This window comes from Pyrus communis, chromosome 1, assembly GCF_041283825.1.
Source record: "Pyrus communis isolate YQ-2024b chromosome 1, ASM4128382v1, whole genome shotgun sequence".
In the NCBI taxonomy this organism is placed as follows: Eukaryota; Viridiplantae; Streptophyta; class Magnoliopsida; order Rosales; family Rosaceae; genus Pyrus; species Pyrus communis.
The window spans coordinates 793,503-811,108 of record NC_142565.1 but is presented as its reverse complement, the minus strand read 5'-3'; the positions used below and the strand labels follow the sequence as shown (position 1 = coordinate 811,108).

The window sequence follows — 17,606 nt, the reverse complement described above, 5'->3', positions numbered from 1 at the left end:
GATTGTAATCAAATGAGATCAAATTTAATGATAAAAAAAAAAGATTTGACGGTTGAAAAATTACATCTAACGTCCAAAATTATTCGTATGATTTTAAAGTACTTATCGAAATTTTAATATTTTTTAGATTAAAATGTTCATAAAAATAAATTAGGATAATCTACATAAATTTTCTTTTCAAAAAAGTTACTGAAAAAATAAAAATTAAGCTAAAATCATTATTTAATGGCTTTTTAATCAAAATGGTCTCTGAGATTTCAAATCAATAGAATTGGTCATGAGATTGTTCATCATCAATCATTTTGATCCTTGGTGAAAAACCTCCATTAAATAAGAATAAAATAACTAGAATACCCTTAATTTTTATCAAATCATTTTGGCCTATTATTTAATAAAATGAGGGTATATTTGTTATTTTGATCCTTATTTAACATAATTTTGCACGGAAAAGCCAAAATGATTGATGGTGAACATTCTCAATGACCATTTCTATTGATTGCAAATTTCAGGGACCATTTTGGCTAAAAAGCCTTATTTAATAATCTCGGACTAAAATTTTAAGCTATAAGGACAGGAAGAACAAAATAGTTTATGGGGGGCTTAAAATTTTCTAACTTAAATTTTTAAGCTTTGTCTCCAAGGGCTAGAGATGGCCTAGATAAATTTCATGGTGCGGTGAAAATGGCAAGAGAATAGCGTTTTTTTTTTTTTTTTTTTAAAGAAGATTTTCGTAAATTTTGGATAATAGATCAAAAGTTGTGAAACTCACGATTTTTGGGAAAAATGTGACTTGAATTCTCGCAGGATCTTTTTTGTATTTGGAGACGGTCTTACCATTTATGGAGTCATACAAATATTTTATATTTAATTTTTAAACCGAAAAGCTGACTGTTGGGTTTACATAAATCAAAAGCTGCAGTCTAATTTTGTAGAAGACAAAAACTAAGATACAACAACAACAAAACCTTTTTCTACTAAGTGAGATTGATTGTATGAATCCTATAACGCTATTGCGGTCGGTTTTGAAGACAAAAACTAAAATGATAAAACAAAATTGCATTTAGCTAATCGTAATTCGTAGGTACACTTAACACTTCAATGTTAATGAAGAAAAATATGAGAGAGGCTATTTGGATGCTGTAAAAGAATAACAACAATGGCATTACAAGAAGAGATGATTTTCCTTCCCCGAAATTTCGCAATAAACTTTCAACCGGATCTTCTTCGTTACCCATCTTTGCTGGGTAGACCACTGTTTTCCTCACACATTCTGCATCCTTAACGTTTCGAAATTGAATATACCCTTAGTTAACGGGAACTTTACTAGTATGTTGAACGGATTTGAACGGATGAGGTCGTTCTCTTTAACCTCTCAAAAGTCCGGTCTGTCAGCTCAGCATCGATTATATGTTTAACGGCTCTGCCTCGCTGTCCCTCTCCTTCATTGATGCCCGATCTTCACTCTCTGTTGACAGAATCAAATAGTTCCGACCATAAGAACGAAAAATATAAGGGAAGCTTGTCTAGGATTAGGCTATGGATTGAGCGAAAAAATGACTTACTGGGCTTGTCTGAAATCGCCATGAGGCGCCTCTGCAAGAGACATGCTATGAAGAGGAAGATCGAGCACATACCAAACATAACAGTCATTGGAAATGCATCAACCTGCAAAATACAAACGAAACCAACTGGTTGGTTACAGAAGAGGTGGACTGAGCACACGTACATGACAACATCATGTTCCTAAGATATACTCTGATAAACGACCAAGAACTGTAACATACATTATACAGCACAACGCAGACAAAAATGTTGAGAGGAATGCGGAAGAAGTTCATGATCGTGCTCCTGGCCTCCTCGGGGATGTACTGCGATCTCATCTTCATAATGGATGGCCAGAACAGTCCTACGCAAGCCTCAAAGGCACAGAATCCGAGAAGCTGGATGCAACCAGCAAAAGAGATGCTCCCTCCTTTCACATTGGAAGGTGCTACCAAGATCTGTTGGAAATTAGCAAAGTTAGGGGACAGCACGACAACTTAGAATAAATAAGAAAACAATACACCAGAATCCCAACATACACCAGTCACAATGGGAAGCAGGAGAGAGGCAGCTGAGACGGCAAAGACAATCTGCATATAGCTCTCTACTCTAGGTGTTTGGTGAGCCATCAACCGGGATGCAAGGGAGCTTCCAAGCATTGAAGACAACATGAAAGTGGCAAAAATAAAACCATGTGGAATGTCCTCCTCATTGGGGCTCAGAGCAGGAGTCCATAGGAACACAAAGGTATACATCGAACCTTCAAATAGAGACTGTATGGCACCCAGTAATGCGATTTTCTCATCTGAACCACGTAAAAAAGATAATAATAAATGAGACGGAGAATATAACTTATAGAACACAGGTGAAAAGACCATGAGGTTGTAAACGGAATGACAAGAATGGTTGGAGTTATGCAGGGGCAAACACCACAGCCGACCATTAAACATACACAATTTATCATCCAAAAATATTAGCTTAAGTTTATAGTATACCAGAAGCAATGGCAACAGCAGCACCCCGGAACTGCGTAAACAAGTCCTTGCTCTCTGAAGGATCTCCATAATTCTCTGTCCATGTGCATAAAATTACAAACATTCCAATTGTCAGAAAGCACGAAGCAGCATCGAAGGGTGCCACAGGCCCAAGAGCCAGTGCATCGACCAGTGTATTTCCAAGCAACCCAGCCAAGATAGCAACAACACCATTGCCAAGAAATATTGCCTTAGAGAATGTAATTGACAGCCATTGTTGTTCAAAACCTCTCTGCACAGTCAAGAGGAAGATCAGATCTAAGATTTATTGATACAAGGGGTTAAAAGTTCGAAATCAATCAAATTTTCACAGTTCACGCCCCCAACCAAGGGAAACAGCGCCTAGTCAAACTCAATGCCTATGTGTAACAAATAATGAAGTCCAAACAAAATACAAAGGCAACAAATTTTGTGCCTCAAGCAACCATTTTTCTTTCTGATATAAGTTAATGAGCATAATAGTAGTACCCTTTTGGTGAAGTAATCATCCACTAAAACCACACATCTAGAGTGGATCTGTGAGCAAACGATTTTAAAAAACAACGAAGGGCAGAGCAATGACGCGTTACCTTGTTGTGTTCTGCAACAAGCCATGATTCAAATGCTGAAAATAGAAGTGATGTGGCAATGCCACCCAAAATACGCCCCAACATCAAAACTTTGTACTGAGGAGAATGCTTGGTGATGCAGCTCAGTATGTAAGTTATACAATAAGTGATGCACGCCCTCTTTCGGCCCCTGAATTCACGACAACATCAGCTAAAAATTATCGAACAATCATGGAACCATTTAACAGATATTAGAGCGAAAACTCACTGTTTGTCTGCCAGAGATCCAACAATTGTTCCAAACAACATGGAAGAGCCAAAACCAGCAATGAAAAGCTGTCCGATGTCGCCTTTTCCGTATCCATACGTAGTGTACAGGTAGTAGACATAAGGACCCTGCAACCAGTCCCCAGCTATTGCCATATAACCATTAATTTGTCAGTAATTTAAACCAATTGTTCATTCAATTAGAGAAGTTCCTATATAATTAACTAAATCCACTCAAATTACAACCAAGTGCAGCTCAGATCCAACTTCCTATTCACCAATTCAGAAGAAACCAAAAGAAAATAGTTAAAATCAAAGCAACGCCAGCATATTTTTCAATCAGAAAAACGATGAACAAATCCCAAGATTCTTCTAAAAACCATGAACAAGTCAATCAAAACTATCAGAAAACATATTGAACACGCAGATCTCGCAAATGGGTGCTTAAATTTCCACTTAGAAACTCAATACAACTCACTAATCGCATCAGATCGGATCAAAATTCACCAAACCAAGGCACATACATTTGAAAACGAACATACACGCATTGAGAGAAATGATAATTTGGGTGAGATCTAGTGGGCTTACCCATCATGAGAGAGTAAACGAAAAGGTAATTGTTCTTGAAGACGTTGAAAGTTGACGGGGTGTTGATTCGGTCTTTGTTGCTCTTGCTGAGCTCCGCCGCGGCCACCACCACCGCTAGTATCCCGAACACCATGTAGTAGAAAACCTCCATTGTTACTCACTGCACTCTAGAGATAGAAAGGGAGAGCAGAGAGAGAGAGAGGAGAGGAGTGAGAATTTAAGGTACGTGTAGAGAGATATGGTTAATATAGCAAAAGAGGAAGAAGACGATTGAGCTCTGATCCTCTGCATCCGTCTTCTGTTTCTACAATCTGTAACGATGCATCGCACGGCTGTACGTTTACTGAAGTGTTTTGACTTTGGAAACAGATGGGGAGAAGAGTGCGAGTGCAGGACAATCCTGAGGATGAGGCAGCAGGAGAAACGCACTGCACGTGGTATTGTAATTTAAGATGTTCCACTTGGAGTGAAGTGACACGTGGCGACATCAGATTCATGACGTAGAGTTTGTTGGTGTCGGTGGGTTTTTTTGAGGGAGGTGGATTGTATACCCTCCTATTTCCATATTCTTTTCATGTTTTTTTATTTGTATGGTCACAGTTAAGCAACGTTAATATTTTATATTCCTATTACTTTTTGTTTTATTATTTCTATAAAAAATTAATATAAAATGTTGACGTGACTTTACCTTAACCACACATTACAGGGTCATGAGGAGAGTATGAAAATGGGAGGGCAGACAATCCACCTCTTTTTTTAAGGGGGCAGATTCTTTGCCCTCCCACTTCCCCTGCCTCCTGTTTTGTGTGGTCACGGTTAAATCACGTCAACATTTTATATTGTTTTTTATAGAGATAATAAGATAAAAAGGAATAGTAATATAAAATGTTGACGTGACTTAACCGTGACCACACAAACAGGAGGGCATGGGAGGGCACGGGAAGTGGGAGGGCAGAGAATCTGCCTCCTTTTTTGAGCGAGAATTCTCGCCGGGTCCTTTTTACGAAGTTTTCGAAGATTTTCAAATCACATCCGTCCATCGTACATCGTGCAATCAGAAATCATTGTAATTTTTTATTATTTAAAATCGAATATAGACTGTACCCGACGAAAATTGGCCGCACGATGTACGATCAACGGATGTAATTGGAGGATCCCTGAGATATTTACAAAGAGCATTCGACGAGGTCTTAGGTTCGATTCTCACTAAAAGCGAATTTGAACCACGTTATTTGCCAATCTATTGTAAGGTTTAATCGACTCACTCTCCACCCTCTTAGTTTAGATAATATCATTTGTTATCACTAATTCATAAACTACATTATTGCTAGCCCATTGTGAGGTTTAATCGACTCACTTCTCATTCCCTTAGTCTAAATAATTTCGAAAGTGAAAATAAATAGAATGAGGTGTTATCACTAATCTTGTATAATACCTCATTTAGAATTAATAAGAAATGGGATTCCTCCAACTTAACAGCATATCTTCCGTTACTCTGCATCATGTACTCACATGCAAATCCATAATCCATCCCTTTCAATCAGTTTTCGGCTTTACTTTAAATAAGTAGACATGCCGTGTACGAGTAGTATGGATATTTACATGTGATCTAATATTCTAGTTGATAAAGTGTTGGATTTCTATCCATGCGTCTCAGATTTAAGATTCATTTTCCGTTGTAATAATTTCGAGCCCTCTCCGTCCACTTAATAATTATAAAATTTTATAAAATAGTATTGATATGACAAAGAACAAGAACAAAGGTAGATAGGAGGCAGGTTCAAAGGAGATCATCTGGTGCTAAGTCACGACAGTACACCTTTTTAGAGGCAGAAAATACTTAGAGGCATTTCAGTCTCCTACAACCACGATCATGCGATTTACACGCGAAATGAATCAAATTCAGAATGAACCGTGATGTGGATTTAGAATTTGCTCCTATTGAGTCAACGGATGGTGATTTAAGAGCATTGATTTTTAGGAAAACGAACGAAAAGTCCAAAAAAAAAAAAAAAAACTTTAGTTTTAATGAAAAATGACAAATAAAGGTATAATGAATAATATCAGGAAAAATTAAAAATATGATTTTTCGCTAAAAATAAACAGTATCGGGAGTGTTTCATTAAAACTTTCATTATTTTTTGGTGTGGGTTATATCATATAGGCACGGTCCTACAACATGACATAAGGGGAGGAGGTGAGGATGAAAGAAATTGAAACAGCAATAAACCCTCGGAAATATCAAATATCCACCACAAACTCAGATTTTGGGAAGAGAAAGAGATAAAATCCCATTATATCATTATCCATGCCCTACGTCACTCAACAAATAAGCACTCATAACATCCCAAAACACACCATTTCCATTTGTTTTGAATTATTGAATTATTGATCCAGATTATTTAGATTATATAGCTGCTGATTTCTCGGGGTTTTGGAGGATTTCTTGGGGCTTTTGGAGCCATAAATATATTTGGAATTAATGGCTTCTCTGACTTCGATCACGCTGAACCCATCTTATTCTTCCCCGTTGGGATCATTGGCTTCCAAGCATTGCCAGCATAACCAGAATTCCTGCTGGCTTACAGCCGTCGGATCAGTCAGATCATCATCATCCACAAGGCAACGGTTTTCGTCACAGGGCCTCAGAATCCGTAGTGCAGCAACAAAACAAGCTAAAACGCCAGGTACAACTATAAAACCTGTATTTACGTATAACAGACTAGTTCAGAATATCGCTTTGTCAAAAAAAAAAAAAAAAAAAGCGATTATAATTGAAGTCAAATTAATCCAGCCTCACTTGGTTTCTTGATTCTCATGTTTTGGAGAGGCTAGCTGAAGAGGACTGGAAGACTAAGAGGGAACTTCTCCTACAGAAAAAGGTACGTACACTTGTTCTCCTCTGAAACAGATAGAGTTCAATCAACGAACGCAACATGTGAATAATCTGCTCTGATACCATGTTAGAACGTTAGCATTGAACTATCACCGGTGCCGAAATTTTGACGAAAAAATGTGCAGGTGAGGAGTGTGGATGTGAAAGAAGCTCTGAGGCTCCAAAAAGAAAACAACTTCGTGATTCTTGACGTGCGGCCTGAAGCGGAATTCAAAGAGGTTCGGTTAAGTTTTCTTCGTCGTGATTGCATTTGTCACCCTTACCGGCGTCATGCCAATCTCTGCAGGAAGTTTGAGCTGGCTAACTAAGTACCGGAAAATGAATGTTTGCGGTGAATGCAGGCTCATCCGCCGGGCGCGATTAACGTGCAAATATACAGGCTTATAAAGGAGTGGACAGCGTGGGACATTGCCCGCCGTGCTGCTTTCGCGTTTTTCGGCATCTTTGCCGGCACAGAAGAGAACCCTGACTTCATATCGAGTATGTATTAAGTATAAGCTAGCTTGCTTTGTCAATAGACAACTTTTACAGGTGCAGAAACACCAAATAATAACAATGTTGTGGTATATGGTAACAGGTGTGGGATCGCAGCTTGATAAGAAGGCAAAGATAATAGTGGCTTGCGCCTCCGGCGGTACGATGAGACCTACCCAAAATCTCCCAGAAGGTCAACAGTCAAGGTGATTCAGTTTAGTTTCTTCTTCCTTGAGATTTCAATTCGTTGCAGAGTTGATCACGTTGATCACTTACGCCAGTCTCCTGCAGATCACTGATAGCAGCCTACTTGCTCGTCCTCAACGGTTATACGAATGTCTTCCACTTAGAAGGCGGACTTTACGAGTGGTTCAAAGAGGGGCTGCCATCGGTTGCAGAAGAAGAAGAAGAAGAGTGAAGTACCGGTGGCAGTATGAAAGAAAGATTGCTTCAAAGGAGCGTGTTTTGTTCATAAATGAGTGTGTGCGCGCGCGCGCTTGCCATTGATTTCTTAGCATAACTAACAACTTGTGAATTCGGATTCAAATTGAATGTTCTTGTAATGATGCTAAACATAACAACGACCGGATAATTTCCGCCCGTCTTCATCATTTCTCTTTTTCGATCAATTGAACTGCAGAATTCCATCAAAGATATAACAATAACAGAAAGCAGGCTTAAAGTTCAAACTTAATTTCTCCAATGGTAATTCACAAAGTAAATTGGAGAAACTTCACAAAGTTAAGATACAGGATGATTGTTACATGATGTATCATCACTGCAACCGGAGATCTTGTCCTTCCACCGCGCCCATGTACATGCGACAATCCTGTATCAAAGTTGCAACTCAGCCAGAATACCAAGTCATTGAAGCACAATAAGGTCGAAATTTTTTAAGCTTTACAAGGTGCCACGAGAAATTTTATCTTCTATTCCACGTCAAATGGATCAAATGGAGATAGCATGTGAAATGAGTGATCATGACGTCTCTTCAATCCTGTATATAGTGATTTCTTGCTGCTTGAAATACCGTCGGTCCTCTTCATCAACCAGAACAAGATTCAAATAATACTTCACGCTGAATTTGTTATTGATGTTGCGGTGTGTTGGTGTGAGTTCATAAGGGCTAAGAAACAATCTAATGGGAATTGATTCACCTGAAAAAGGTAAGCATATGCACGTAAACCATTCATATATGGACAGTTGAAGAATTGCAGCAAGCTTAGACGTTAATCATATTAAGAAAGCAAAAGAGTTAAAGAACATACCTCTTACTGGAGCACCATCCATCAACTCAAACTTAGCAAGTGTCTCTGTCTCAACATGAGTATTGGGCCCCGACCCTGTTGACTCTCGACGCCTGATCTCCAGATCCATATTCTTTATTTTGATTCTTACAAGAAGGAAATATATCTTGCCGATAATAACATCTTTCAGATGGTACCTGTATATCAAGTATCAACACACCAATAATTAACGCCAAATTGTTCTCTTTTGTTTTAACTTTCTCAACATAACATAGTTCCGATTTATTACATCCTAGGCACAAAGTTCTCTTTGTACAAACCCGCTCTACACCAGTGAGCTCAGGCAATGGTTGTGGAGCAATGAAACTTAGCATTTGAAAATAGCCAATGTTTCCAGATTTCATCTCATGCATGTAAACCACTAACAATACACATACAACCCTGGTCAGATATATTTCAACTTACTTGCTCTTGTTGTACTCAAACTCAATGTGCAGACAATCCTCAATTCCCACTTCCATCTGCAAAGGGAACAAAACTATAAGAAAGATCCATTGAGGGAGGACTAACAATGGGCTGGTTGTTGCATCACACTAGAGAGATGCAACATAAGATGGAATTAAGCTAATGGATGAACAGAAACTTTTTTGTTGCAGTACATATCTGGTACTCACTTTGATGCTATTGTTAATAGATGGAGGCGGGGAATAGTTGCGAACCTGAAGCACAGAACAACATCAATATAAATTGTGAGAATGCTACATGACTAATGATTGTGAATGGTAATGATAATCACTTATATGTGAAACCCTGTGAGTAGTAAATTGTGAGCAGGTTTTGAAAGCATAGACAATAGAAGGTGAGGAGCAGAATGAACAATATTGCTAAAAAATCCTGATTTCCAAGAAAACGAGAGAAAAGAGAGAGATTACCACAAAATCCTGGTATTCCACTATGCTACTACCATAACCACGACTAATTGTGACTTTCAGAACATACCTAGGAAGAGCAAATTTACAATATGTCAGCATGAATTATGAACATGATGTTCACGCAAAATCTAAAAGCTGCCAATAGATATTTACTTCAATTAACAAAAAAATAATGAAAATACAAGTAACGATGATCGTTTTAAGACTTACCTAAGTCTAACATTCACCCCGTTGTAAGTCTCATATGGCATCTCAACTGTAGAAAACTCAAAAGGATATGTTTTCCTTTCATATATATCTCCAGGAACATCAAGTTCACGAACTGTTAACAAGAGCAACAAGTTTAAAGACAATTACAAGGAAAACATCACCCTTTTTTCTTTCTTCAGTAAAATGATAAATAGACAGACTGATGATGGATAAAATATGAAAATTTGGAGCATCATAATGATTAATCCCTATCTTTCTTTATTTCTAATGTAAAGGGTTGGCAGTTATAAACAAGGAATCAAAATCAGTAGTTTGAAAAACTGAGTAGAAACTGTACAAAGCTAATGAAATGAAGCGAGAGCATACTCACCAAGGGAAGTAAAGTCATAAAAGTTGCCTCTGTCAAAGTACATCTCTGCAACATAAATAAAGTCTATAAGAGTGCTCGGGTAAGAAATAAAAATCCTAAGAAATGCTATTATTTTCACATTAAACCTCCATCTTTCCACATCATACAAATATAACACAGGAAACTAGCAAGTAGCAACAAAAAATAAAATAACAAAACAATACCGATTTGACCGAGGAGCTCAACTTTAACTCCATTGTGTTCGACCTTCTTCCCTTGAATTGGTTCTATATTAATCTGAAATTGACAACAAAGAAAGGAAATATCTCTAAGAGGTGATCTTTATAGTCTAAACTACTCGAAATCAATTTCCTAAAGATTTAACCTTTGTGTACTATAATGCTTATCATTCAAAACGATGCAATCAAACAATATACCTTCCCAGAAATGTTTTCTTGACTTTGAAAAAGTGGGACCAATACTGCTTGGCCACTTTCCTTCTTTAAGGGGACCTACAGAAACAGACCAGAGATGAGGGAAAAATGTTAAGCTGATTTTCCAATCTCGTATAGTTTTGATTTGAGATTTGCATTTAATAAAGCCATGGATAAATGATCTGTTGGAAGTAACAAGGAGCACGAGCTATCATCAATAATATGTTCTTTAACGATCCTGAAGGGAAAAATATCTCAATTTCTTCTTTAAACATGGATTACCTGCTTCCGAGTTTTGGCATCAGAAAACGTGATTGAAATGTTGCAGGATGGTTTGAATGCTCCAATTAAGTAATTCTGCGACAAATTGGAAGTGTGCCAAATTAATACCACAAAGAATTCCTCATGATTATAACGAGATTGAACAATGACCCCAGCAACCGTAGCTGTTCATGAAACCTTACCATGTTGATCAGGATAAAATGCCCAGTTCCTAATAGCTCACTCAAGAGACCTGAAAAATTCAATGTGGAAAATTCATGTCTCAATACACATTATAAAGCATTCCCTCTCGCTAATCATGTATAATTTACCAAACACCAAAATTTTTCCTCAATACCCTAAAAATTCACCTAGAATAAATGTCAAAACTAATAATAGTCAACTTCAGACACACATAGTTTGCAGTTACAAAGGTGCAAAATTTATCTGTTTATGCACAACGAACATTATTCTAAGCTCGCAAATCACAATTTACTCACTTAACCTACAATTTAAAATGCTAAAAACCCAATGCACGAATCGTAACCAAAAAACAGCTAAAATGCACAACCACCCACCATTTCCAAGCTCAAAATTTGTGCCCTAATTCTCACAGATAAAAAGGATTTCCCAATTCAACTGCATAGATACCTAATCGGCTCTAAATAGGCATAAAATGGGGAACAATTGAGCAAATTCAATCGATGATCAGCTTCAATCAGAGAAAAGTTGTAAATTTACAGGAAAGATTTTGAATATGGAGTTGGAGATTTATGAATTTCACGTACCTTATTGACGACGTAGTGAGAGATCGGCGAGCGCTGCGAATTGGGGATTTAGGGCTAACGGAGAAGAAGAGCGAAACTACTCCTCCTTGATCGACAGTTGGGAACAAGACTCGAAAGTGTATTGTTTTCCTTCTTCAAGCCGTCCTCGTTCTCACGTGCGAGCACGTGAACGAAGCTTCGATTTTCCTTCTTTGTTTTTTTCATTTATTTTTTGTTTGGAGGCAAGGCTTGAAATATTTTGATTTTCTTCATAAAGCTGAACCAAACTAATAGGATGTTACTCACTCTGGATCAAATAATTTTAAACTGTTTACGTAAATCACGCGACTCAAAGCAAATTTCTCACCCACACAATCGTGTTGTCCCTTACCCCTTCTATTAGGGGTGGGTTCAAAAAACTGAAAACCGAACATAATCAAAACCAAAATAATCGAATCGAACAAAAAAACCAAACAAAACCGAATTCTTTTGGTTTGGTTTCGATTTCAGTGGTCTAGAAACCGAACCAAACCAAATTAATTAAATTAATATTTTTTTAATTTAATTATCTGTTTTGAGTATTATTTTCTAACATATTTTAACGAAAAGTCTGCAATACTGTTCACTTTAACGAAAAATCACATTTTTACATTAAAAAGTTAAACCTGGTACTATTCACTTTACTTTTTATTTTGTTTTCATCGTTAAAACTCAAAGTTTTCAAATCATCTTCATTAGTTTTCCTTATTTTCTAAACCCAGTTTGTAAGCTCAAATGTGCTAAGCCTAATGTGTTGCCAAACTTTAAGCGCAAAATATTCAAAAAAAAGCCTTTAGAAACTCTAAACCCTAACCTATTATTTCTCCCCCTTCTTTTCTTTCACCCTAGTTGAAATGTTTATGTTATGATTATGTTGGAGATGTTAAAATTTCGGTTCAATTTCGATTTTGACAAAAAATCAAACCGATTTGAACCAAACGCAGCCCTAGTTCCCTTCTCTCTCGTCTTAGAAAGCCTCCATGAAATATTTGCTTTCCCAATATATTGAGAACTCTAATTTTGCTTAGAAGAAAAAAGATAGATGAGTAGAGGCCTGAAGCTTCATGTCCTGTCGATTATTTCAATATAATAACTTATAGATGTAACGGAAAAGAATTCAAGGGCTTCGTGATCTATTTTAACTTTCGGATAAGTTTTCATTTGATTAAAAAAATCTTACAGCGTGTGGAAACTTTCAAATTGCTTGGAAGATAGCCGATTGCAAATCAAAAATTCGTCTTATTATCAGTTACATACAATGTATGTTTATCTCTTTTGTCATATGATTAGTTCCGTAACAAAAATTCTAAACATACAACTACCAAACTTTAGCCTTCACCCTTAGAGCAATTCCAGCGTTGCAAAGGCCCCCTAGGGCAACTCACTATTGAATAGCCTCCAGTGAACAGTAACTGTCTTTTGTATCTTCATCCCTAATTGAATAGTCATGACAATAGATAATAAAATATTAGTATTTTTTATTTTATAAAATAATAAAAAATAATTTTATTTGTAATTTTGGATATGATTTTTAATCGGTCTAGTTGTACCACGTGTCATTTAGTTATGCGATTTTTTTAGACTATGATTTAGTTATGTAATTTTTTTTTATATAGCAAAATTTGAAAGATAGATTAATGGATGGTTATGAAATTCAATAAACAGAAACAATATAGGAGTTGAGATTGACTTTGTACCCAAAAGGTTGAGCTTATATCACCTATCATTTTCCTTGGGTGAACTCGTTGGAATGAAAACATATATATATATATATATATATATGTGTGTGTGTGTGTCATTAAATTTCCAAGTTCCACCTGTCATACATGCAAGACGGCTATACTTGTGAATAAGCCACCTAACATGCATTTGGTTCCAGGAAGTTCCCTCACTTCGCAAACTCTCTCTCTCTCTCTAGCACAGTGGCAAACTAGCCACCATCACCACCATTTCCTTGAGTAATTTAACCTCAAAACCTTATATGTTGAATCTATGGAGCATGTGGAACGTGAATGTGGTCTTGCATGCACCATCGGTGCACTGTGAGACATAGTGTCGTCAAAGCAGACAATCCAAGCTTCCAAACCCAATCTTGGGGACAAACTCCGATGAGAAACCATTGAATTCAAAGTCGGAGAGAAAGAAGAAGAAGGCGCACGGGAGGTGGAGTGGTTGAAGGTCAAGGATCAAGTGCAGCACGGTGGCAGTGGAGACGAAGCTGGGGAATGAAACGGCCGAATTGATTTTTTTTTTTTAATTTTATAAAATTTTTATTAGTTTTTTTTTTCAATTTTTTTTTCGGATTTTTTTACATTTTTATTAAATATTTTATATTTTTATTAATTTTATAACGTGACTGATGTCCCCAAGACGTGAGCCTTGCATCACTTGGCCCTCGGGCTCTCGGGGCACTGACTCATGTTGGGCCTCTCCCTCGGGCCCCCCCTAGGCAATCGCCAGCATGGGTTGGAGAAATTTTTAGTTGTGACGGGAACACGGATGCTACACCACGTGTTTTTATATAAATGGTGGAAATTTTTAATTTTTAAGTTATTAATCTTTTAACGCAGATATCTCACCATTTATATGGGTAGTGTACCACCTTATGTGACAATCACACTGAAAAATCTCTCCATAGGCTGGACTTGATTACTGAGGCGATTTGCTCCTGTTCTCGTGTTGGTCCATCGGGCTACTCTCCCTGCTGAACTTGCTCTTAAGGAAAACCTCACTTAACAAAAAGTCATAACTCTGATTTGTAAAAATAGTAAGGCGCATAAAAAAATAAGGGCCATTGTCCATAAAACGGGTCGACAACACGAGCTTAACCAAGTCAAATCGAAATTTTCACGTTTCCTCATTGTTTGAATTAAGAAAACAATATTACAGTAAAAAAATATATATATATTGTATTCATCGTCCTAATGTTATTTTACAAGAATTATATATGGCTACTTAAATAATGAGTACGAGTTCATACTCAAAGTTGTTCGTTGTCAATTTATAGAATTTCGTATTTATATTAAAACCATTCGTAGTATAAATCACTTTACAAATATCGTTTCTGCAAAAAATCAATTATAATTGAAGTCGTTTAGTCATCAAATTATATAAAAAATAGATCAACAAAATTAGTAAAAGCAATATAAACCGTCGATATACTGCTTAGAATAGATTGACTATAAACATACTTAGTTTTAATTCATTTTACAGACTTTTACAATGTGATTTATAATATAAACGACTCTTATCAGTAAGCACAAAATTCTGTGATTCGAACACGATGAATTTTGAGAGTTCTTACTTATTCTTGAGTAGCTAATCTTTGTTCATTTTACAACGGGACTAAATAATTGAATTTCAAAAAATATATAACACTATGAAATTACAAATTCAACCTTTCATGCCTTAAACCATCCAACTTCTCCGCGGAACTTGAATCCAACGGCGGCTCTTCCTTCCTCCGACTCCCCATTTTCAAAAGACCGTACAATTTCCTGAACTCCCTCACCGTGTGAACACTTTCATGGCAAAAAACGGCGCTGGGTTCGCCCGACTCGTCGACGGACCGACCCGACGAACTATTTGACAACGTTTGCCCGACTTTGTTCGCTCCCTTCATACTATCCACATTCGTCTGCAACGCCGAGATAACCGACTTCAAAGCCCGACTCGGCGAGCTCCGATTCGAAATCATAATCTCGCCGATCGCCGCCGGGCTCAGACTCGCTCCTCCGTGGAAAATCTCCTCCACCTGCGGGAACAGCTTGTGTTCCTTTAGCCCGAGGTAAGTGCTGGCCAAGCTCTTGAAAGCGGAAAAATCGCAGAGTGGAAAATGGATGTGGACATCGACCCGACCCGGCCTCAAAACCAACTGGTCCACCTGATCCTTACCGTTCATCGTGAAAACCAAGACGCGCTCCTCACCGCACGACGACACTATCCCGTCCATAAAATTCAACAGCCCGGACAAGCTCACAGCCGTGGATTTCTCCGCCAAGAAACGGTCCAGATCCTCCACCACGATCAGCGACTTCGGCGTCGTTTGGAGGAGAAGCATTTTCAAATCGGAGTCATCGGCGACTTTGGACATGTCGACGTCGTACACGTCGTAGCCTAAGAACCTCGCCATGGCGGCGACGAAGCTGGTTTTTCCGGTGCCGGAGGGGCCGTAGAGCAAAAAGCTCCGCTTCCAAACTCGGCCTAGTCGGTGATAATACTGCTTCGATTTCGAGAAATTCTCAAGATCGGACCGGACTTTATTCTTCAGCTCGGCGTCCATCACGACGGTGTCGAAGGTGGCAGGGTGCGTGAACGGAACCGATCGCCACCGTTCGTTTTCACGCGAGAGGTTCATGTACAGCTTGATATCTCTGTTCCGCTGCTCGATTTCATCGGCGACGGTAAGAATGTGTTGGAAGTACTGGCGGAACACGCGGCGCTTGTCGGACCGGTTGATTTTCAAAACGAAGGACCGGATTCCGTCGGACTGGGATTTCTGAATACTCCAAGAGAGCTTGGCGCTGAGGAAGGTGTCGTGGACGGCAGAGTTGTTGGCGTCGTGCCGGAAGACGATGTCGTTGGATTTGGCGCCGGTGAAGAGGTTGGTGAAGTCGGAATCCTCGATGGAAGGGAGGGAGTCGAGGTAGACGGAGATCTTGCCGTAGAGCTGGTTCTCTTGGAAGTGCTCGTTGAACTGCGGGATTTTGTAAAACTGGTAGACTCTGAACCGGTCCGCCAAGGATTGCCATAATTTTGTCAATTTGTGAACCAGAGATGTTTTGGACATGAACCGGAGAACCAGAACCAAAGAAACAGCAAACAGCAAGAAATAGAAAAATGCCATGAATCCGCCCATGATAAACGAACAATTAACCCGAAATCGAGCTAGCTAGCCCACCACGGTAAGGATTGTAGCACCCAACGTGCTAGCAGTAGTCGTTGAAGAGCCTCCGATGCTGAAGTTAGTTACGTATGGAGTAATTAAACAAATTGACGGAGATTCTAGCTTAGTTACTAACTAAAGAGCCTTCGATGCTCAAATCAGCTGAATGCGAGGCTAAAATTTGGTTTGATGAAATCAAAGAGAGAGAGGAGTGGAGGTGATGGGTGGAGATTGAGAATGATATTTGGAGGAGCAACTTAATGGGTTTGGGTTGGGGGAACAATGCATGGAGACGGCTTGAGCCGGCAAATTAAAGTTGGGTGAGTTGGGTCAATAAAAAGAGCAACAACGGGCGTGTACGTAGAGAAGGAGAAGAAATGTGGATTGTATTGTTTGTCTTTGGCTGTGAAACGATGACCAACGACTAAGGGCTCATTCTCTCTAATATTTTATTTAATTATTTTAGAGGACTATTCACATGTGCCCCCATTTTATTCAATTTCATTAAATTGACCAAACCCAACCAATTTATTGCCCCTTGATTTTTGACAAATCGCGCTGGATTTTAATGAAATCTTTTTCTTCGTTTTAAAATTGATTGGAAGCGTTTTTTTCGTAAGTTTCTTAAATAATATTTTATTTAATTATTTTGAAAGACTATTCACATGTTGAGAGATTTTTCAGTATGATCGTCACACAAGATGGTACATCATATGTTCCTATATAAATGGTGGGATATGTATGTTAAAAGATTAATAACTTAAAAATTAAAAATTTCCACCACTTACATAAAAACACGTGGTGTACCATCCGTGTTCCCTTCACAACTAAAAATTTCTCTCACATGTGCCCCCATTTTATTCAATTTCATTAAATTGACCAAACCCAACCAATTTATTGGCACTTGATTTTTGACCAACGGCGCTGAATTTTAATGGAATCTTTTTGTTTTTTTTTTATAAAATTGATTGAAAGCACTTTTCCACGAGTATGAAGTAATAAAATATTTGTTCATAATTCACTTGTGATTTTATTAAAGATTCGTTTCAAAATCATTTTTGACAAAGACGTTTTCAGTCATTTCAAAAATATTTCTAGACGAGCCCTTAGCTTTTTAGATTTATCGCTTTCAT

At 38.0% G+C, this 17,606-nt stretch overlaps 3 protein-coding genes and 1 pseudogene across 4 annotated transcripts; 1 reads left to right on the top strand and 3 right to left on the bottom strand.

Moving 5' to 3' along the window:
* Positions 1–1,036: 1,036 nt before the first annotated feature.
* LOC137720643 (uncharacterized) lies at positions 1,037–4,447 on the bottom strand. The gene is made up of 8 exons (XM_068459732.2): positions 3,980–4,447; positions 3,393–3,537; positions 3,146–3,314; positions 2,538–2,808; positions 2,082–2,347; positions 1,785–2,000; positions 1,563–1,665; positions 1,037–1,465 (listed from the first exon to the last, which is right to left on the bottom strand). Exons 1-8 carry the CDS (start codon positions 4,128–4,130, stop codon positions 1,404–1,406), a joined length of 1,383 nt encoding a protein of 460 aa, XP_068315833.2. The 5' UTR covers positions 4,131–4,447; the 3' UTR covers positions 1,037–1,403.
* A 1,720-nt stretch (positions 4,448–6,167) lies between these two features.
* LOC137720745 (rhodanese-like domain-containing protein 14, chloroplastic) lies at positions 6,168–7,960 on the top strand. The gene is made up of 6 exons (XM_068459861.2): positions 6,168–6,666; positions 6,815–6,861; positions 7,001–7,093; positions 7,217–7,355; positions 7,453–7,555; positions 7,641–7,960. The coding sequence occupies exons 1-6, from the start codon at positions 6,462–6,464 to the stop codon at positions 7,765–7,767; spliced, it is 714 nt and encodes a 237-aa protein (XP_068315962.1). The 5' UTR covers positions 6,168–6,461; the 3' UTR covers positions 7,768–7,960.
* Positions 7,961–8,026: 66 nt separating this feature from the next.
* On the bottom strand, positions 8,027–11,793 carry LOC137720744 (vacuolar protein sorting-associated protein 26A). Its single transcript, XM_068459860.2, has 12 exons — positions 11,571–11,793; positions 10,986–11,035; positions 10,804–10,878; positions 10,525–10,599; positions 10,312–10,384; positions 10,109–10,153; positions 9,739–9,850; positions 9,529–9,595; positions 9,271–9,315; positions 9,062–9,117; positions 8,618–8,793; positions 8,027–8,506 (listed from the first exon to the last, which is right to left on the bottom strand). Exons 2-12 carry the CDS (start codon positions 10,986–10,988, stop codon positions 8,328–8,330), a joined length of 906 nt encoding a protein of 301 aa, XP_068315961.1. The 5' UTR covers positions 10,989–11,035; positions 11,571–11,793; the 3' UTR covers positions 8,027–8,327.
* Positions 11,794–14,763: 2,970 nt separating this feature from the next.
* On the bottom strand, positions 14,764–16,869 carry LOC137721234 (AAA-ATPase At2g46620 pseudogene; annotated as a pseudogene). The gene has a single exon (XR_015960531.1). The product of XR_015960531.1 is annotated as an AAA-ATPase At2g46620 pseudogene (transcript).
* Positions 16,870–17,606: the final 737 nt, after the last annotated feature.